The 21,932-nt window shown below is 42.5% G+C and overlaps 2 protein-coding genes across 5 annotated transcripts in view; one reads left to right on the top strand and one right to left on the bottom strand.

Moving 5' to 3' along the window:
* The window catches only part of PMPCB (peptidase, mitochondrial processing subunit beta), a 30,278-nt gene extending 11,815 nt beyond the window's left edge, over nucleotides 1–18,463 (top strand). Inside the window, exons 5-13 of the mRNA XM_066353909.1 lie at nucleotides 5,843–6,041; nucleotides 6,526–6,605; nucleotides 13,685–13,797; nucleotides 15,061–15,204; nucleotides 16,380–16,540; nucleotides 17,747–17,832; nucleotides 17,912–18,000; nucleotides 18,134–18,209; nucleotides 18,295–18,463. Coding sequence (XP_066210006.1) covers nucleotides 5,843–6,041; nucleotides 6,526–6,605; nucleotides 13,685–13,797; nucleotides 15,061–15,204; nucleotides 16,380–16,540; nucleotides 17,747–17,832; nucleotides 17,912–18,000; nucleotides 18,134–18,209; nucleotides 18,295–18,359 — 1,013 coding nt within the window. The 3' untranslated portion in view covers nucleotides 18,360–18,463. The remainder of the gene's footprint in view (nucleotides 1–5,842; nucleotides 6,042–6,525; nucleotides 6,606–13,684; nucleotides 13,798–15,060; nucleotides 15,205–16,379; nucleotides 16,541–17,746; nucleotides 17,833–17,911; nucleotides 18,001–18,133; nucleotides 18,210–18,294) is intronic.
* Nucleotides 18,464–18,540: 77 nt separating this feature from the next.
* The window catches only part of DNAJC2 (DnaJ heat shock protein family (Hsp40) member C2), a 44,910-nt gene continuing 41,518 nt past the window's right edge, over nucleotides 18,541–21,932 (bottom strand). For 3 of the 4 annotated variants that reach the window (XM_066353905.1, XM_066353906.1, XM_066353908.1), the window contains 3 exons: nucleotides 21,733–21,840; nucleotides 18,915–19,076; nucleotides 18,541–18,705 (listed from right to left, as the gene is read on the bottom strand). In XM_066353905.1, coding sequence (XP_066210002.1) covers nucleotides 18,542–18,705; nucleotides 18,915–19,076; nucleotides 21,733–21,840 — 434 coding nt within the window. In that variant the 3' untranslated portion in view covers nucleotide 18,541. The remainder of the gene's footprint in view (nucleotides 18,706–18,914; nucleotides 19,077–21,732; nucleotides 21,841–21,932) is intronic. The other variant, XM_066353907.1, reaches the window with a different exon arrangement.

Here is a 21,932-nt window from a genome sequence, read left to right as displayed (position 1 = left end):
TTCAGTGTCACAAAACGACCAGAAACTGTAGTTCATGGATTAGTCTGTGGGCCACACAAAATTGTTCGGCAGGCCGCACGCGGCCCACGGGCCACAAGTTTGAGACCCCTGTCCTAGAGCATAAAGTCCGAGCAAGTTTTATATCTACTGACTGCTAGGCTTTGTTTTTGACAAAGCTTTCTTACTTTTTTATTGCATTTGTACATCCTGGGTCCTCATCCTGGATTGTGTTTTTTTTCTTACCTTCCTTTCCATTAATTTATTTCTTTTTAGTAGTCATTTAAACTAAAAACAACAGAAACAGCTCTCCCATTTCTCCTCCCCTCCATCTCTGGCAACCACCAACCTGTTTTCTGTGTCTCTGAAGGTGGGTTGTTTGTGTTTGTGTTTGGTTTGTTGTGTTGTATTCCACATATAAGAGATATATGGTATTTGTCTTTGTCTGACTAATTCACTTAGCATAATGTCCTCAGGTTTATCCATGTCATTGCAAATGGTAAGATTTCCTTCTTTTTTATGGTTGAATAACTTATTCATTCCTCGATTAACACATAGGTTGTTTCCATATCTTGTCAAGTGTAAATGGGGCAATGCACATTAGGGTGCATATGTCTTCATGAGTTAGTGTTTTTGTTTTCTTTGGATGAATACCCAGAAGTAGAATTGCTGGATCATATGGTAATTCTGTTTTTAGTACTTTGTGGAATTGCAATATTGTTTTCCACAATGGCTGCCCCAGTTAATTTAACACTCTCACTAACAGTGCACAAGGACTCTCTTTTCTCTGTATCCTCACCATCACTTGTTATTTCTTGTCTTTTTTTTTTTTTTTTTTTTTTTTTGTATTTTTCTGAAGCTAGAAACGGGGAGAGACAGTCAGACAGACTCCTGCATGCGCCCGACCGGGATCTACCCGGCACACCCACCAGAGGCGATGCTCTGCCCCTCCGGGGTGTCACTCTGTTGCGACCAGAGCCACTCTAGCGCCTGGGGCAGAGGCCAAGGAGCCATCCCCAGCGCCTGGGCCATCTTTGCTCCAATGGAGCCTTGGCTGCGGAAGGGGAAGAGAAACAGAGAGGAAGGAGAGGGGGAGGGGTGGAGAAGTAGATGGGCGCTTCTCCTGTGTGCCCTGGCCGGGAATCGAACCCGGGACTTCTGCACGCCAGGCCGACTGGCCAGGGCTCTTGTCTTTTTTTTTTTTTTTTTGTATTTTTCTGAAGCTGGAAACGGGGAGAGACAGTCAGACAGACTCCCGCATGCGCCCGACCGGGATCCACCCGGCACGCCCACCAGGGGCGAAGCTCTGCCCACCAGGGGGCGACGCTCTGCCCCTCTGGGGCGTCGCTCTGCTGCGACCAGAGCCACTCCAGCGCCTGGGGCAGAGGCCAAGGAGCCATCCCCAGCGCCCGGGCCATCTTTGCTCCAATGGAGCCTTGGCTGCGGGAGGGGAAGAGAGAGACAGAGAGGAAGAAGGGGGTGGGGGTGGAGAAGCAAATGGGCGCTTCTCCTATGTGCCCTGGCTGGGAATCGAACCCGGGTCCCCCGCACACCAGGCCGACGCTCTACCGCTGAGCCAACCGCTGAGCCAACCGGCCAGGGCCGCTCTTATCTTTTTTATAGTAACTTCTGACATGTGTAAGGTGATATCATTCTGATTTTGATTCGCATTTCCCTGATGATTACTGATGTTGAACATCTTTCATGGACCTGTTGGTCATATGTATTCTTCTTTGGAAAAATGTATATTCCAATCTTTGGTTTTTAATTAAATTGTTTTCCTGTTGTTGAGTTTTATGAGTTTTTAAAATATATTTTGGATATTAGCTCCTTATCAGTTATGTAATTTGCATATATTTTCTCTTATTCAGTAGGTTGCCTTTTGTTGGTTTCTTTTGGTGTGCAGAAACTTTTTAGTTTGAAGTAGTCCTACTTGTTTATTTTTGGTTTTGCTGTCAGATTTTTAAAAAAGCATTGCTTTTTTTTTTTTTTTTTAAGTGAGAGAGATGGAGACGGGGGGGAGGGACAGACAGGCTGGAAGGTAGAGAAATGAGAAATATCAGTTCTTTGTTGTGTTATCTTAGTTGTTCATTGATTACTTTCTCAATATGCCTTGACTGGGGGGCTCCGGCAGAGCGAGTGGCCCCTTGCTCAAGCCAGAAAACTTGAGGTCATGTCTGTGACCCCACGTTCAAGCTAGTGAGCCCACATTCAAGCTGACGACCTTGGGATTTTGAAACTGGGTCCTCAGCATCCCAGGCGAAGCTCTATCCACTGCACCACTGCCTGGTAAGGCTTAAAAAAAATCATTACTAAGACCTATGTCACAGAGCTTACTGCCAATGTTTTCTTCTAAGAGTTTAATGTTTTCAGGGGATTTTTTTGTTTTTGTTTTTGTTACAGAGAGAGAGAGAGAGGGGACAGATAGACAGGAAGGGAGAGAGATGAGAAGCATCAATTTTTTTGTTGTGGCAACTTAGTTGTTCATTGATTGCTTTCTTATATGTGCCTTGACTAGGGGGCTACAGCAGAGTGAGTGACCCCTTGCTCAAGCCAGAGACTTTGGGCTCAATCCAGTGACCATGTGTTATTGTCTATGATGCCATGCTCTAGCCAGTGACCCTGTACTCAAGCTGAATGAGCTAGTGCTCAAGCTGGCGACCTTAATGTTTCACAACCTTGGTCCAGTGCATCCCAGTTTGATGCTCTATCCACTGTGCAACCGCTTGGTCAGGCTGTAATGATTTCTTTCTTTCTTTATTTTTTATTTTTATTTTTTTGTGTGTATGTATTTATATATATATATATATATATATATATATATATATATATATATATATATATATATTCTGTGTGTGTGTGTGTGTGTGTGTGTATTTTTCTGAAGCTGGAAACGGGGAGGCAGTCAGACAGACTCTTGCATGCGCCCGACTGGGATCCACCCAGCATGCCCACCAGGGGGCGATGCTCTGCCCATCTGGAGTGTTGCTCCGTTTCAACCAGAGCCATTTTAGCACCTGAGGCAGAGGCCATGGAGCCATCCTCAGCTCCTGGGCCAACTTTGTTCCAATGGAGTCCTGGCTGCAGGAAGGGAAGAGAGAGACAGAGAGGAAGGAGAGGGGGAGGAGTGGAGAAGCAGATGCGCGCTTCTCCTGTGTGCCCTGGCCGGGAATCTAACCCGGGACTCCTGCACACCAGGCCAACGCTGTACCACTGAGCCAACTGGCCAGGGCCTTTCTTTATTTTTTTTTTACAAGGACAGAGAGTCAGAGAGAGGAATAGACAGGGACAGACAGACAGAAACGGAGAGAGATGAGAAGCATCAATCATCAGTTTTTTGTTGCTGTTGGGACACCTTAGTTGTTCATTGATTGCTTTCTCATATGTGCCTTGACTGAGTAACCCCTTGCTCGAGCCAGCGACCTTTGGTCCAAGGTAGTGAGCTTTCTGCTCAAACCAGATGAGCCCGCGGTCAAACTGGCGACCTTGGGGTCTTGAAATTGTGTCCTCTGCATCCCAGTCCGACGCTCTATCTACTGTGCCACCGCCTGGTCAGGCTGTAATGATTTCTTTAGAAACAGTTTTTGCCCTAGGACTAGAGACTGAGAACAAAGAGCTAGGCCAGGCTCCTTTGAAAGTTCTTTCTTAGCCATATATATACCTTTTTTTACACAAAGAACAGGAGGGAAAGCAAAAATGGGCTAGAGAGAGGAAGAGAGAGAGAAGGTGGAAGACAGTTTTTCCCTTCCTGGCTTCTGGCTGGGAAGGACAGCCCCTTCCAAGGGCGGGGAACAGCAGGTGGCTCTCTGAGGCGTTCACACTGGAAGTACTGTCTGAAGCCGCTCTCTCTTTGGGGGTTGGCTTGAGTTTTTATCCTCAGTCTGGTGAAACCTTGTGTATGAGGTAATAATTAGATTTTTTTAGACTAATGGTTTCTAAACTTATGATCACCCATCTTTATCTGTAAGAGACTTGATTATATATATATTCTCAATACAGGTATATTTATAAGTTAAATATACGTATTGTAATACTGACATATACAGTATTAAATATACATTAAAAAGAACTAAGGAAGATTGTGATTGAATCATAAAAACTATGCATGATGAGCTCTTCACTGTGACAAGTGCCCACCTAAACTTCCAGTCCTATACGGGGTGTAACGTGTCTTCCCATCGGACACTGGGCCCTTCTTTACCCATCTTGGCCTCTGTTTCTCTTCTCTGGACAGATGGATTTTATTTGGTTTTATAGATAATTTTTTCCATTGGTCATCATCTAGCCCCAGCTTACTCCAGCAATATATTTTGGTAGCCTACAGAAGTAGTTACTTACCGGAAGTGCTTAGTATTTGAACATAAATGTGTCTGGGACGAAGCCTCTTAAAGTGAACTTAAAATAACAAAAGTTTATAGTAAAGTAAGGAAAAAGAAACTAAAGATTATGTGTTATATTTACTGAGATTTAGATTGTAAGTATTGATATGTACTAATTCTTAATATGTTAGGTTTTTATTTTTTGAACAGGTATGTAATTTTCCTGATAAAATTGCTTAATAGCATGGTATGATACCTGTCAGATTATTTTTGACATTTTGCAAATTAGGGTCATATTTGTATAAATAAATAGTTGAGAATTTCATCAGTTTTTCCCAAAGGTCGCTTTTAATTCTTTGATAATTATACATATCTCTTGGGGTACCTATCCTTTTCTTCAAATGTTAATTGTTCCAGCTTTGTTAGGTCATCATTTATCAGTGACTTTGGTAATGGTAAGAATTTAGCCAGCATTGACCAGGTGGGTGGGAATAGACATCCCCATGTTAAGTGGAGAAGAATATTTGTGAGGACATCAATTCTGCAAGTGGTTCATTGGGTGCATGGTTTAGAATCAGGGGTCCCCAAACTTTTTACACAGGGGGCCAGTTCACTGTCCCTCAGACCGTTGGAGGGCCGCCACATACAGTGCTCCTCTCACTGACCACCAATGAGAGAGGTGCCCCTTCCAGAAGTGCGGCGGGGGGCCGGGTAAATGGCCTCAGGGGGCCGCATGTGGCCCGTGGGCTTTAGTTTGGGGACACCTGTTGGTTGTTTATGTTGCAGCCTTATTGCTGTGGGAACTTGGACAGTAAATACTTGGGTGAAATTAACTCTGTACATAGTTAGATATTCTGACTGATGGCTTATGTTCTACTTTGTAATTTTCATACAATTTACACATATGCAGATGGTCATGGCATTTTTTTTTTGATAGTCAGGGAGAAGGACAGATAGGGACAGACAGACGGGAAGGGGGAGAGATGAGAAGCATCAGTTCTTCGTTGCAACTCCTTAGTTCTTTGATTGCTTTCTCATGTGTGCCTTGACCAGAGGGCTACAGCAGAGTGAGCGACCCCTTGCTCAAGCCAGCTACCATGGGGTTGTGTTTATGATCCCGCACTCAAGCCAGTGAGCCCACGCTCCAGCCGGCGACCTTGGGGTTTCAAACCTGGGTTCTCTGCGTCCCAGTCCGACACTCTATTGACTGCGCCACAGCCTGGTCAGGCAGGTCATGGCATTGTTGAAGTGGTTGTAGGTAGAGTCAGTAAGTGTCATGGGACCTCTGGCAGGTTGAGCATCTTTCTCCGAGGTCTTGTATACTACAGGGGTTTTTATTTTACATTTTTAAAAATTTTAATATTGTTCTTACAGATATATTGAATGTATAGAAAAATTTGTATCTTTAGAGTTTAATCATTTAGTCAGTACTGAATGATGGTATCATGGTTTCTAATGTTAGCTTACTAGATTTTAATAGTTAAAATTAAAATTCTTAGTGTTTCTTATGTTTTATTTTCAATTAGCTGTAGAAATTCTTGCTGATATAATACAAAATAGCACATTGGGAGAAGCAGAGATTGAACGTGAACGTGGAGTAATACTTAGAGAGATGCAGGAAGTTGAAACCAATTTACAAGAAGTTGTTTTTGATTATCTTCATGCCACAGCTTATCAAAATACTGCCCTTGGACGGACAATTTTGGGGCCAACTGAAAATATCAAGTAGGTATAATTCTCAGACTTTTTTTTGCATTTTTAAAATTTTTTAATTAATTTTTAATTTATGGTGTTTACATGGATTCAGGTGTCCCACTGAGTACACCTCCCTCCACCCCTCACCCCGTGTCCCTTTTTATACTCCCTGTGTTCCCCCATTTTTTTGAGAAAAATTTATGAGGTGTGAAAATTAACATTCATAAACATTCAAAAAGTGTGTTTGGAAAAGTAATTCTTCCCTCCTGATAATCTGATTCAGATTGTAGTTATAGTTGGCCCCACCTAACTCCCAGGTGTCTGGTCTCCTAACTGCTGAAATAAACAAGTGATGGTATAAAAAAGTTGAAATTCTTTGATAATTGCTGCCAGTATCCTTTTTCTGATTATAGTTTACTTAGATTTCCTTTAAGGTCTAAATTTTTGGTATATTGTGTGATTATCTGTGCTTTTTAATTTTCTTTTAATGTTGCCTTTCTTATTCCATTTACAGATCTATAAATCGTAAGGACTTAGTGGATTATATAACCACACATTATAAGGGGCCAAGGATAGTACTTGCTGCTGCTGGAGGTTAGTTGGTTTAAATTTTTAAGTCAACAACAAAGTGGTGTGCTTGTCAGTTTGATCCTGTTGGGAGATGTCCTAAGAGTATTTACAGAGCAAATTATTTACTATGTATGTTGTGTAACAGGAACCAGTCTGTCCTCTTCATAGTAGAGTATTTTAATAGACAAGTTTATGGACCTTCTAATACATAAGCATACATACATAATGGAATTTATGTGCAAGAGAAGGGCACTAATGAACTGGGAGACAGTGACACTTGGAAGATAGTGCTCTATAGGAATCTCAAGATTTTCAGGAATTTCTTGGGAACCAACTTCATCCTTAGGCATGGAATGCCTGTGTTATGTTGTTCTTTAATTCTTTCATTTGTCTGTTCATTCAGTGGATCTACTAATTACTGAGAAGGGGAAGTACGTAGGGAACCATGAGAATGTTTAATGGGAATCCAGTCAAGCAAGTGGCTTTGGGACAAGGATTCTTAGGGGACATGTTGGAAGCTAGTGAATGATAGATAATTCCCATTAGATTCTGTTAGATTTTCTGACAGTCTGAATTTAGGCAAACAGCACATTTTATTGGTTTCCAGTTTTTTTCTCTTTCAGGCAAAGTGAAGGTAGGTAGATGTAGTGTAAATATTATGTGTTAGTTTTTTTCCCATTAGAAATATAGTTCATTAAAATCTGGTTGCTCTGGATAGACTTCTGAGCTAATTACTTAGAAATAATGGACATGAAAATGAGGGTTAAAAATCCCCAAAACGTTATTCATCGTGGCTCTCCACTAAGTCAAGTTACCTTTGATGGCAAGCAGTGCACTTGGAGATTTTCCTGGGAATGGGAAGTTTGGTAGTTACTTAGGTGGGACCTACACAGCTAAGCTGTCTGCAATGTCTGCCAGTGTTGGTGGTATGTGGACACTGGGTTTTTTGTTTTTGTTTTTTTTAAGATTTTTTATTTATTGATTTTATTTTATTTATTTATTTATTTATTTATTTATTTTTTGTACTTTTCTGAAACTGGAAACGGGGAGGCAGTCAGACAGACTCCCGCATGCGCCCGACCAGGATCCACCTGGCATGCCCACCAGGGGGCGATGCTCTGCCCATCTTGGGGCATCACTCTGTTGCAACCAGAGCCATTCTAGCGCCTGAGACAGAGGCCACAGAGCCATCCTCAGCGCCCAGGCAAACTGCTCCAATAGAGCCTTGGCTACAGTAGGGGAAAAGAGAGACAGAGAGGAAGGAGAGGGGGAGGGGTGGAGAAGCAGATGGGCGCTTCTCCTGTGTTCCCTGGCTGGGAATCGAACCTGGGACTCCTGCACACCAGGCTGACGCTCTATATTTATTGACTTTAGATAGAGGAGAGAGAAAGGCAGGGGGGAGGAGGAGCAGGAAGCATAATTGGTTCTTGTATGTGCTTTGACCAGGCAAGCCTGGGGTCTCGAACCAGCAACCTCAGCACTCCAGGTTGATGCTTTATCTACTGCGCCACCACAGGTCAGGCACACAGTAGTTTCTATTGCAGTTCATGAGTTCATTTTGACATTACTGAGGTTGGGATATCTTATACTTACTAGCATTTTTTTTTTTTTTTTTTTTTTTGGCGATGGGACAGATAGGAGCAGACAGTTAGGAAGGGAGAGAGATGAGAAGCATCAATTATTTGTTGTAGCACCTTAGTTGTTCATTGATTGCTTTCTCATATGTCCCTTGACCAGGGGCTCCAGCAGAGCAATTGACCCCTTGCTCAAGCCAGCGACCAGGGGCTCCAGCAGAGTGATTGACCCCTTGCTCAAGCCAGTGACCTTGGGCTCAAGCTAGTGAGCTCACGCTCAAGCCAACAACCTCAAGGTTTTGAACCTTTGTGACCCAGTCCAGTGCTCTATCTTCTGCACCACTGCCTGGTCAGGCAGAATTTTGTCTTATTGATACATAAGTGCCTTATAAACAGTGGCATCTTAAATTCAATGCAATAGGTCAGACCTTAGCTTCATTAAAAAATGACTGGCTCTCCTACCAGAGACTGGAGCAGCCGAGTCTCTGGAACACCCAGCGGAGAGGGCTATGGGTGAAGGTAATAGCACAGTGGAAGCTGTTGTCATCAGGTGCTGAGAACTGCATGTTCATGGTTTTTCACTCTGCTTGTTCTTTTTTTTTCTTGTGACAGAGACAGAGAGAGGGACTGATAGGGACAGACAGACAGGAATGGAGAGAGATGAGAAGCATGAGTCATCGGTTTTTCGTTGCGACACCTTAGTTGTTCATTGATTGCTTTCTCATATGTGCCTTGACCACGGTCCTTCAGCAGACCGAGTAACCCCTTGCTCAAGCCAGCGACCTTGTGTCCAAGCTGGTGAGCTTTGCTTAAACCAGATGACCTGTTTGTTCTTGTACCGCCGGAATTTTCCTTATTTTGTCCCCCTCTGGATTGATACCCAGGGTGGTTCCCCCTTATAGGGATCTGAAAACACAAGCACACACTGTCATGTTTTGCACCACAGAATTGTTTGGAATATATGGGTGTAAGTTGTGCTTTCATATTCTAATAGAATATTTTATTTAAAGAAATCTTGTGATATATTTTAAACCACTTGCACATGCCTTAATTTGTTTTATAAGTTTGTATTTGTGCTTAAGAATCCTTCACTGATTATCTGTTAGGGCCCTGTGTTTGGATAGTAACGGATTATAGACAGAATCTAAGTCAGAGGTCCCCAAACTATGGCCCGCAGGCTGCATGCGGCCCCCTGAGGCCATTTATCCGGCCCCCACTGCACTTCCGGAAGGGGCACCTCTTTCATTGGTGGTCAGTGAGAGCAGCACTGTATGTGGCGGTGCCGCAAAGTGCAGCGTCACTCACGTACAGTACTACTTCCGGTGACACGGGAATGCACACATCACGGCTCCGGAAGCGCGTCATATCACTTGTTACAGCTAGCAGTGACAAATATGGAACCGGACATTGACCATCTCATTAGCCAAAAGCAAGCCCATAGTTCCCATTGAAATACTGGTCAGTTTGTTGATTTAAATTTACTTGTTCTTTATTTTAAATATTGTATTTGTTCCCGTTTTGTTTTTTTACTTTAAAATAAGATATGTGTAGCGTGCATAGGGATTTGTTCATAGTTTTTGTGGGTGTTTTTGTGTTATTTTTACAGAGACAGACAGAGAGTCAGAGAGAGGGATAAATAGGGACAGACAGACAAGAACGGAGAGAGATGAGAAACATCAATCATCAGTTTTCGTTGCGACTCCTTTGTTGTTCATTGATTGCTTTCTCATATGTGCCTTGACTGTGGGCCTTCAGCACACCGAGTAACTGCTTGCTAATTACAGCGACCTTGAGTCCAAGCTGGTGAGCTTTTTGCTCAAGCCAGATGAGCCCGCGCTCAAGCTAGTGACCTCGGGGTCTTGAACCTGGGTCCTCTGCATCCCAGTTCGACACTCTATCCACTGTGCCACCGCCTGGTCAGGCCATAGTTTTTTTTATAGTCCGGCCCTCCAACGGTCTGAGGGACAGTGAATTGGCTCCCTGTGTAAAAAGTTTGGGGACCCCTGATCTAAGTGATTCTCAAGTTTTGTATAGCAGGTAGTGGGTGTTTTGTTCAGAAATTTAGATGAACTTATTTTTTTTTCCCGATATTGGAGCTTGGAGAAAAGCACATCTGTGTGTAAAGCCAGTAGTCGCAGCTGCTGTCACAGCCACCCGGCCCATGCAGGTTCTCATTAGATTTGGATAGATCATAATGAGACAAACGGAGCCAAGAACTCCGTTTTATTCTAGACTCGTACTGGCCAACGAGTAAAAACACACACACGGGCACCAAAACCCACTCATTCAGCGCTCACAAAGCTACTGACACATCAGGGTTTTCCTAGAATCAAAGGCCCCACCAGCCTTATTCACCTCTGTTCCCCATCTCCTTCTCTCTGCACAAACTCTGCACAAACTGGCTTCTCCTTCAGCACTCCACCATCTTGGCTGCCTCTTCTCTCCTCCACCCGGCCTCTCTCATGCAACAACGTGGTCTTCTCTCAAAATGGCCTCCTAGCTCCTCTCTTTTTTTTTTTTTTAATTTTTGAGGAGTTTATTAATTAGCTGGCTAGCTACACAGGGCACAATCCCAAATCATGTAGAAAGTCCCTACCATTCCCATTCTGTGGCTGATTTTATAGACCAAATCACACACTGGTTGGGATGGGTAAGGAGGGGCTTGTGATCCCTTTGTCTAGGGCAGTGGTCAGCAAACTCAGTCAACAGAGCCACATATCAACAGTACAACGATTGAAATTTCTTTTGAGAGCCAAATTTCTTAAACTTAAACTATATAGGTAGGTACATTCCTTATCAAGGTAGCACCCACATGTATTTTGTGGAAGAGCCACACTCAAGGGGCCAAAGAGCCACATGTGGCTCGTGAGCCACGGTTTGCCGACCACTGGAGAAGTAGGTATGTTACTCTCATGACTTTAGGATGGGAGGGTGAATCAGAGTGTAGGAATTCTTAATTAAGATACATAAACATTCTTTTCTAAATGCTTTTAAGAAAAGAGAAGTGAAGGGATTCTTAGATCTAAGTTCTATCTCCCTTGCTCTGTAGTTAAATTATGACTTAATCTGATCCAGTTGTCCTTGCAAGCCAGGAAGCTCCTGCATTCTTCTCCCTCCATTCTCCACAGAAAGGAGGGGGCAAGAAGCCTGACCTTTCCTCTTTTAAATGACATTGCCAGTACTAAGTTTTACAGTTCTTTGGCACCTTATCACATTCCCCACTGGTTTTATATCATGAGTCAAATCCTTGACTCATTTTAATGAGGTGCACGAGGCTGTTGAGTAGGCAGAGGCCTAAAGTTAAGGCTAGGATCAGTGATCTGCAGACCCTGTAAGTAGGAACATCAGCCTATAACATGCAACAGAAACACTGATGCCTTTTGTATATATTTAACAGGTAGACTCGATGTTTTCATTAACAGTAATACAGTCTACTGAAGAAACAAATGCTACTGATTAACTTCTTACAACCTGTTCAAACCTTCTGCAACTTACATAAACTCTTAATTTTTATGAACTTTCTTATCTATTCAGAAATAACTGGCTTTCATAACAACTTACTTTCTTCCTTTTTCTTTTAAAAGTATTTCCATACCTTTTACCTTTTATTATCAAAGCCATACAATTTTTTAAAGTATACTTCCTTTTGGAGGTGTCCTTCCTTTAAGTAACTAGTATTTATAGGTTAAGTATAAGCACATATATATTTTTCAATTACCTTGTAGCTTTCCTTCTAGCAAAGGGACTTATATCTCCCTTCTGTATGACTCACAGCAGTACATGCATCAACCCTTAAGACGACTTGTTCTGGCTTTCCTTTGACCTCAGTTTCCCTCCCTCCCCAAAGTCTAATTAAAAGGAGGTCCTCGGTGAGTTTCTTCAGGCATTAGTCGTGTGTAGACCAACCAGCTTCGGTTTGTGGCTGGAGCAGGGCATGTTGTCCTTCTTAGGGTCAGCTTACAAGGGTTGGCAGGGTCAGTCTCCACTGTTCACGAGGGTGTCTCTGCTGGGGCTGCAGGCTTCAACCGGCTATGGTGGACCTAGGCGGGTATGTCTTCTACCTTGGTAGCAGTGGGAGTGGTCAGGATCATGGCATGTGAACCCATCCACATGGGAGTTAGTCCTTGGGTGGTGTACTTCTTTACCTGGACTGAGTCCCCAGGCTGGAAAGGATGTACCGGGTTTCCTGGCTGTGCTGGAATCAGCTCTCAGTCTTTTGGACAGCCTGCTGAGTAATCTGTAGACCCTGTAAGTACTCCAGAGGTCAGAATTTACACTCCTCGATTTCTCTGCCGAATCGTCAAATTTTAGGGACCGGGGGTGTCTGCTGAGTTTTCTGAGACCCACATGAAAACTGGAGCCCAGGAACGTCTCAGGGGGCGCCCCTCCTAGAGATCCAGCGGGGTCAGGGAACCCTCTGGAGAGGCCAACTGGTCCAGGTATCTCTATCCAGTGAAGTGGAACACTGGAATCCCAGACGAGCCCCCAAATGTTGTAAAGTACTGTACTTAAATCTGCAGGTTACATAGAGACACCAAGTCCAAATGAATTTTTGAGGAGTTTATTAATTAGCTGGCTATCTATACGGGGCACAATCCTAAATCGTGTAGATTCTACATTGTAGAAAGTCCTAGCTCCTTTTAAAACTTTTCAGTGCAAAAGCCCTCCTCCAGCACATGTTAGCATAACCAAGCCTCTTCCCAAGCAGAAAGGCAATCAGCACTATCACATGGTACCATCATCACATGAGCAGTGGCCATTTTTAACAATAAAAGTGAGCAAAACCAGAAAATACAGATTTTACAAACTTATTTGCCCAACACTGTGAATCCAGCATTAAGTGTTAAAGCTCTTATTTATATTCTCCATGTTAATAAATTTGAAAAGTGACTTTTTATTTTTGAGTGGAGGGGAGATAGATTCCTGCATATGCCCAACCAGGATCCACTGGCAACCTTTATCTTAGGCCAATGCTTGAGTATGGAGCTATTTTTTAAGTGCCTGAGGCTGATGTGCTCAGTGCCTGGGGCCAATGCTCGAACCAGACAAGCCACTGGCTGCAAGAGGGGGACAGGTAGGGGGAGAAAAGCAGATGGTTGCTTCTTTGGTGTGCCCTGACTGGAAATCAAACCCTGAGGTCCATACGCTGGGCCAATGCTCTATCCACTGAGCAAACTGGCCAGGGCCAGGGGTGACTTTTTAATTGCTTATTTGCATTCTAGGACTTCTACTGACAATATAAAATGATTTGGTACGGAATGTAGTATTTTCAAGCTGTTTTACCTTCTTTTCCTGTGAATGTACTGTTATGTTGATGAAATTGTCAACTATACAGAATAACAAAGTTGTGCAACCAAAAACCTTACAATACCCCCAAGGAAAAAAGCATGCTCTGTGAGCTGCTCGTAAAGGGTTTTACTGAGTGCACGTGTAGCTCACATCACTGTGAGCTTCTTAACCGAGCATTGGCAGCTGGGTGCTTTACTTTGTACTGCTACTAGGTGTCTGAAATCTTTTCCTTTGATTTAGGAGTTTCCCATGATGAACTGCTGGAGTTAGCCAAGTTTCATTTTGGTGGCTCTTTGTCCACACACAAAGGAGAAATACCTGCTTTGCCTCCCTGCAAATTCACAGGAAGTGAGGTAGGGCAGCCTCCTGAGCTAATAGTATTAGCCATTTGAGTTTCCTGTGTTACGTTTATGAATGAGCATACAAAATGTGCACGTTTCTAACGGGAGTAAAATGGAAGAAGCCAAAGGCTTAAACTTAAAGGGAAGAGGATGGCCTCATTTGTTTACATTTCTTGCAATTCTGTTATTTAATCAGCTGTTTTTCCTAAGGAGACAAGGTTTTATTACATTTTTTTAAGTTTTAAAAATTATTTTTATTCATTTTAGAGAAGAGAGAGAGAGAGAAGGGGGAGGAGCAGGAAGCATCAACTCCCATATGTGCCTTGACCAGGCAAGCCCAGGGGTTTGAACTGGTGACCTCAGCATTCCAGGTCAACGCTTGATCCACTGCGCCACCACAGGCCAGGCAGAAGAGGAGGCTTTAAGAGCAATGTTATAATTTGGTGTTTTTGTTCCTTTTCTTTGGCACTATGCCCATTATTTATTGTATGGTATATAAGTAATCTTTTATTATTTTTGTCTCGTTGATTAGAGAGGAAAAGAGGTAAAGGAGAGACAAGCATCATTGTTTCAATTTGTTCTGTTCAGTTGTGTATTCATTGATTGCTTCTCATGTGTGCCTTGACCAGAGGTTTAACCTGTGACCTCTGACACACCAGCTCAATACTTTATCCACTGAGCCACCTGTCCAGGGCCAAAATCATCTTTTATTTTAAAACCACCACAAATTTTGACTTACACGTAAGGTTTACTCTTGGTTAAGTTCTCTCTTCTACCCATTAGAGCCAGAACTTGCAGAGAATCTGCTGCTTGCCAGCTGTAGCTAGAAGCCTTGTTAATCTTAGTTTGCCACATTAGGAATGGTGCTCAAGAGTGTCTGGAAGGAGGCCTGATGCTGGCAGTTACACAGAACTATAGCATTGGCAGTACAAAAATACGCCTCTTCCGTCAGTATTAGCTTCAATTTAGATTTAAAAATATTCAGATCAACAAACACAAGCGATTGATTTCTACCAGTGAAATAATGCATTCCTCAACCACCTGTGGCTCTATCTGTAGTAGTTCAGTTAGAGACCTTTAGGTAAGTCTCTTTCCCTAACTCAGGACATGCTTCTAAATTAGACTAGACAATGTAATGAGGCATAGTCAAACAAAACAAAATAAGAATTACGGTGAGCTTGATAACTTTGCAATTAATGAGACTGGTGAACGTGATTCTTTACAGGTGAGCATGTTATAGTGGTAATCCTAGTTTTGTTTTTCAATCTTAACCAGATCCGAGTGCGAGATGACAAGATGCCTTTGGCACACCTTGCGGTAGCTGTCGAGGCTGTTGGTTGGGCACATCCAGACACCATCTGTCTCATGGTTGCGAACACTCTGATTGGCAACTGGGATCGCTCTTTTGGGGGAGGAATGGTAAGTGATATATATATATAATTTTTTTAAGTATTTTTTCTGAAGTGAGAAGCGGGGAGGCAGTCCTGCTTGTGCCTGACCAGGATCCACCCAGCAAGACCACTAGGGGGCGATGCTCTGCCCATCTGGGCTGTTGTGGAGCCATTCTGCATTCTAGCACCTGAGGCAGAGGCCATGGAGACATCCCCAGCGCCCGGGCTAACTCTGCTCCAATGGAGCCTTGGCTGCGGGAGGGGAAGAGAGAGACAGAGAGGAAGGAGAGGGGGAGGGGTGGAGAAGCCGATGGACACTTCTCCTGTGTGCCCTGGCCGGGAATCAAACCTGGGACTTCCTCCTGCCAGGCCAATGCTCTGCCAGGAATGGTAAGTGATTTTGTGTTTTTCTATAATAATGACAAGATGAGACTCTGTACTATAAATTTTGACTTTTAAAATATAAACTGATCCTGATTATATCCTGGGCCAAAAAAAAATATTTTTCTTTTGCCATAAAGTTTATTAGTGGGATCACTGGCAGAATTTGAAAAAGGATTGAAGAATTTGTTAACAGTATTATATCAATGTTAAATCTAATTTTAGTAATTGTTGGTAAGGTTAATTTCCTTGTTTTTCAGCATTACACTAAAAGGTATTTTAGAGGTAGAAAGCATCAAACTTGCAGTGTACTCTCAAATAGTTGAAAAAAAATTTTAAAATGTTAAAAAAATGATAAAGCAAACATAGTAATGTATTTGTTAGGTAATTTGGATAAAGAGAACTCATTTTACTGTTCTTTACTTAAATACAAAGTATACATTCGTACTCAGGATTTCAACTAAATACTTTTCATATCTTAGGTTTCACATGCAACATAATTTCAAGTCTTTAAGCATACATAGCCAAAAGCCCCACCTATTGGGTTCATAGCAATAATGAATTTTTTCGAAGTGGCTGCAGCTGTGTTAATTATAGGGATTCATTGCTTTTTCCATTACGAATTTCTCTGGGGAGGCATTGGACTGGTGAGATATCTCTTAGCCTCACTGAATTTTAAATTTATTATTCAGAAAGACATCGATGGGTAAAACAGAAACTCGGTCTGTTAAGGGACTCATTGTTTGCCTCATAGCCCCCTCTTCTTTCTGATAATTTGGACATACACCTCCAGCTCTCTTGGACAGTTTTTTCTCCTTACAGAACTTATCTAGCCAGCTGGCCCAGCTCACCTGTCACAGCAACCTGTGCCATAGCTTCCAGTCTTTCAACACGTCCTACACGGACACCGGACTGTGGGGCATCTACATGGTTTGTGAGCCAGCCACTGTTGCGGACATGCTACATGTCGTACAGAAAGAATGGTGAGAAAATACATCCTGTCCGAAATGCACGTATTTGACAAGTTTCCTGTTACACTGTTGATGGTGATTATTTCTGATGGTGATGTTATTAATATTTAATCAAAAGAACAGGACGAGTAGCAGCCATGTGTTTAAAGATCACAGATGTTTTCCTCTAAGTCTCATGTGAAGTTGAATTGATTCCATACTAGAGAAAATTCTTTAAGATTACTTTAGAAAGGAGATCCTAAAAGTTTAAAATGCTTAAATGCCAACTAGAATTCGAAAACATCTAAGTGATCTGGCTTGGAAAGGCAGTGTTATGAAAATGAATCTGAAGTTGCCGCTGCTGAAAGAAAAATGTAATGTTTGTAGTCAAAACTAGTACCTTGAGCCTGACCAGGCGGTGGCGCAGTGGATAGAGCGTCGGACTGGGATGCGGAAGGACCCAGGTTCGAGACCCCGGGGTTGCCAGCTTGAGTGCGGGCTCATCTGGCTTGAGCAAAAAGCTCACTAGCATGGACCCAAGGTCACTGGCTCGAACAGGGGGTTGCTCAGTCTGCTGAAGGCCCGCGGTCATGGCACATATGAGAGGGCAATCAATGAACAACTACGGTGTCGCAACGAAAAACTGATGACTGATGCTTCTCATCTCTCTCCGTTCCTGTCTGTCTCTCCCTATCTATCCCTCTATCTGACTCTCTCTCTGTCCCTGTAAATAAATAAATAAATAAATAAATAAATAAATAAATAAATAAACAAACAAAACTAGTACCTTGAGACAGAGGCATAAAGGCCGTCAGCTTCTTGGAAAACTTTCGTTCACCATTTCCTTTCTTCCACCATTTTTAAATGGTTACATTTCTAAATCTAGTTGACTGGTGTATTAATTATCAGGTTTAAGTTAAACTCAGCTGTGTATCTGAGCCTAGTAGATGGGGATTAATGAACTCTCAAAATGAGTATAGCGTTTCTCAAATGTGGTTAGGCTATTTTTATATTGTCTTGAACTTCTGTCAGTCATCTCCTTTTTCAGAAGCTAATCCTACCAGGAAAATAATCAGTAATAGATTAGCTTTTGTTTAGTTATTGGTGTCATTAGTAATTTCAAGTTTTTTGTACGTTGAAACCAGGCTGTGGTGTAACATAGAATACAGTCTTTCTTTGGCATTAACACAAAACATGTTCAAACTACCTGACATTTTAATTTTTCTAATTGGTTTTTAGGATACGACTCTGTACAAGTGTTACTGAAAGTGAAGTTGCACGGGCCAAAAACCTTTTGAAAACAAACATGTTGTTGCAACTTGACGGTAAGAAAGAAAACAAATGTTCTCTTTTCACATGGTTGGTCTACATTCCAGTGCTTGGCTTTTCTTTCTCTTCCAACAGGTTCCACCCCAATTTGTGAAGATATTGGTAGGCAAATGTTATGCTATAATAGAAGAATTCCCATCCCTGAGCTGGAAGCAAGAGTGGATGTAAGCAGTTCTTAAATATTATTGGGTCTTGTGTAAAAATATTGTTACAAAAGCTAAAAATACGTGTCATTCCAGGTGTACAGTTTGTCTTTACTACAAAAAGCTCTGAATGCTAGTATCTTCTTAATTCCAGGCTGTGAACGCTGAGACAATTCGAGAAGTGTGTACCAAATATATCTATGATAAGAGTCCAGCCATTGCTGCTGTTGGTAAGCCTGGCCACTTTTCTCCTGTGCAGAAAGCTGGCTAAGTACTTTCCTTTTTCATCAGTTTTAACTTTCTTTTAATCCTTAGGTCCCATTGAGCAACTACCAGATTATAACAAGATTCGCAGTGACATGTGCTGGCTTCGTGATTAAAATTCTCTTAATCTAAATATTTTGAACATATATATTTATAAAACAGACTGGCAAATTTTAAGCCATCCACCCCAAAGAAAATAAAGAACATGTATATTTGGAAATCTGAATGAAATACTGTGTCAAATTTGCAAAGGGTATGACTACCGCAGTGAATAATAGATCTCTGAGAAATTACGATATCACCGTAAGTATAGTGTCGACAATGAACACGTGTAAAGTATTTTCAGTTTTATTATAAAAACGCACACATAACAAAGACCATCCCAAATCACTTCCTGGCTCTGCTTGCATTCAGCACCTGCTCCTGAGCGGCTTTCTTTGCTTTTACCATCTCGACAAGTTCCTGGGGGGAGAAAGGTGCTATTTAGAATTGGCAGATGTTTCTAATGTTTGGTATAAATACGTAAAACATTCAAATTGGATAAATCTATAATTAAAGACACTTCTGAAAAGATTGATTTTAGTAACTGTCAAGCTCTGAAAGTTTCTAAGATTGGTCAATTTTTAAAATTTTGGGCCCATGACTACTGTGGTATTAAAATGAGCAGAAACCTGTAACCTTGTATCGCTTCATGCAGTCCTTCCTCGTCCTGCCGGGCACCGCCGCTGCGATCTTCTCCCATCGCTCAGGTGTGTTCACTGGGTAGGTTTTCAGGGCTTGTTCCAAAAGCTTCTGTTCTTCTGTTGTCCAAGGGGTGAAGTCTGTGCACGGACCTGTTGGAGAAAAAATTGTATCTGAAAATCCTAAAGATAAATGCCTTCCAATACCTTCCCAGTGAGTCTTGGTGCACAGGTATTTGGTAAGTGCCCATTCAGATCTGTGATGCTGTAACTTTAAACAAACGTCCAGAGATGGGCACATGAACCTCTTCAATATTAATGAGAGGGAGAAAAGCTTTAGACAGCTCACGTCCCAGAACAGTAGCTCAAAGGCAGTGTGTCCTTATATTGCTGGTCTCTCACAACCTAACACTCTACTCACCAGAGTTTTAAAAATCAGATTTAAATTATATAGCTGGGCTATTAAGGTAAAAAATGCAATCACAAGTTATTTAAGATTTCTGCTAAATCTAGTTCTTTACAGGATAGTTACAAGAGCTACCTCACAGTTATAAAACTTTTTGGCCGAGGAGATTCTAGAAATCATTCTCATTTTCCACTGGAAGAAACATCTAGCAAAACTGAGTCAAGTGCCCAAAGTGTCAGTGCTGGAGAGGCACGATGAGCTTGGATTCCATGCTCTAGTAAGGCACTGTCACATCTATTAAAAACCTGCTGAGCCAAGCACCTCTACTGAAGTAAACCTTTCACTCTGAGAAAACATCTCATACACAAATATACATGTCTTCCTAAGGATAAGGATTACACATCCCACTTCCATGAGAAAATGTTAAATGGTTAAAAGCTGACAGGGTTATTCTCAGTTGATGAATACGTGCAGTTTAACTATTTTAGGCCAGGTAGTAAAAGTGCAGGAGCCCTTATCCTGCCAGTAGTCTTGACTACCATTTGGAATTGCTTCCTGTGAGATCTGGTACAAAGGGAAGCTCAGAAACCTAAGTTACTTCCCATTAAACACATACACACAGACATTCACCGGGACAAGTTAAACAATACTCTCACACCTACTCATAAGGTGCAAAACTTAAAGATGGAAATAACATGTAATTATTTTCTGCTGTTCTCCAATTACTTCACAACACCAAAATATACATGGAACATGTAGTAAAATTCCTGAGAAATCACTTCAAAAATGGTGCCAGCTTGGGCCCTGGCCCTGAGCCCTTGGCTCAGTGGTAGAGCGTCGGCCTGGCGTACAGAAGTCCTGGGTTCGATTGCCGGCCAGGGCACACAGGAGAAGCGCCCATCTGCTTCTCCACCCCTCCCCCTCTCCTTCCTCTCTGTCTCTCTCTTCCCCTCCCGCAGCCGAGGCTCCATTGGAGCAAAGATGGCCCGGGCGCTGGGGATGGCTCCTTGGCCTCTGCCCCAGGCGCTAGAGTGGTTCTGGTCGCAACAGAGTGACGCCCCGGAGGGGCAGAGCATCGCCCTCTGGTGGGCGTGCCGGGTGGATCCTGGTCGGGCACATGCGGGAGTCTGTCTGACTTGTCTCTCCCCGTTTCCAGCTTCAGAAAAATACAACAACAACAAAAAAATAAACAAAGTGCCAGCTTGCTGTTTACTGGTTAGATTATATAGCGTGGGGACTGTCCATCAAACCCATCAAAGAGGTGAAGGTCATGCCCATCATTCCTGCCCTCACAGGAAGAAGACCTGGCCGCCTGCACAGCCACCAGTCCCTTCAGAAAGGGCTGGGAACAGGCACTCACACCTGCATGCTGGATGCTGTTTTGTGACTTGTGGGAACAGGAGCATAAACCCTGTAGGAACTGCTCCTCCAGGTGTTCTAACTTTCACTTTGTTACTTCTATCTAATGCTCAGCCTATACCCCCCAATCACCCCTAGTTTTTGCAACCACAAAATGATTTTTCCTCTTTATATAACATTATAAGTCTTTTAATATTTTCAAACTGAAATTTTGGGGTAATTAATACAGGAGAAGTGAGAAAATTAGAGGACAGGGACAGGTTAACATAAAAATCAACACTGTTAGCTAATCCCAAAATGTAGTTTTGGAACTATGATCTGGAAAGCATATCCAAGGTTAGTTTAGCTTAAGAGAGAAAGGCTCGGTGGCTCACAAATGCATGAAGTGAAAGAACTTTTTCAAACTTCGTCAGCAACTCAACAAAAATGTCATATCCTAAAACACTTAAGTGCATGAACACAAGTTTCACAAACAATACAAAATAGGTGTAATGCTCTTTGACATTTTCTATTCATGACCCATTAAGATTTCATGACACTTATGAAGGAAGCTTTGGGAGGCTGGGTCATGATTTATAGTTTGAAATTGTAGTCCAGAGCAACCCGATAAGCTCGACTAGGTGGTGGCACAGTGGAGAGAGCACAGGCCTGGGATGCTGAGGACCCAGGCTCAAAACCCAGGTCACCAGCTTGAGTGTGGGGCCACTGGCTTGAGCTCAAAGTCACTGGCTTAAGCAAGGGGTCCCTCATTCTGCTGTAGCCCCCCAGTCAAGGCACATATGAGAAAGCAATCAATGAACAACTAAGGTGTCACAATGAAGAATTGATGCTTCTCATCTCTCTCCCTATCTCCCTATCGTGGAAGAACTTTAGTTCTCACTGGTGTTAAGTAAATCAATGACTTCTGAAAAAGCTTGCTTTATGTCTTCCAGTCTGCTAACGCTATTTCCCAGTCCTTCTGAACTGAACACAGGCCTAGGGTCTTTGTCTCCTCATAGTGCACACGTGGCTGGTGGTTTCTACTTCACAGAAAACAATCATTACCTTCAAACCGCTCTGAGGGTGTCGCACTGTCTGCTTGAGGCACCGCTCCATGTTCTTTTTTAAATTTATCAAAAGCCTTTTTGTTTATATCATCTTTTTGATGAGGGTCTGAGGAATGAGAAATTTAAATATTACAGATCACCCCATTTAGCTTTTTATTATTTTAAAATACTTAAGGTAGCAAAGAAACCAATTTGGCA

The sequence above is a fragment of the Saccopteryx leptura genome, chromosome 12, assembly GCF_036850995.1.
Source record: "Saccopteryx leptura isolate mSacLep1 chromosome 12, mSacLep1_pri_phased_curated, whole genome shotgun sequence".
In the NCBI taxonomy this organism is placed as follows: Eukaryota; Metazoa; Chordata; class Mammalia; order Chiroptera; family Emballonuridae; genus Saccopteryx; species Saccopteryx leptura.
Note: the sequence above shows the minus strand (reverse complement) of the source record. Positions and strands in the feature narration are given on the sequence as shown.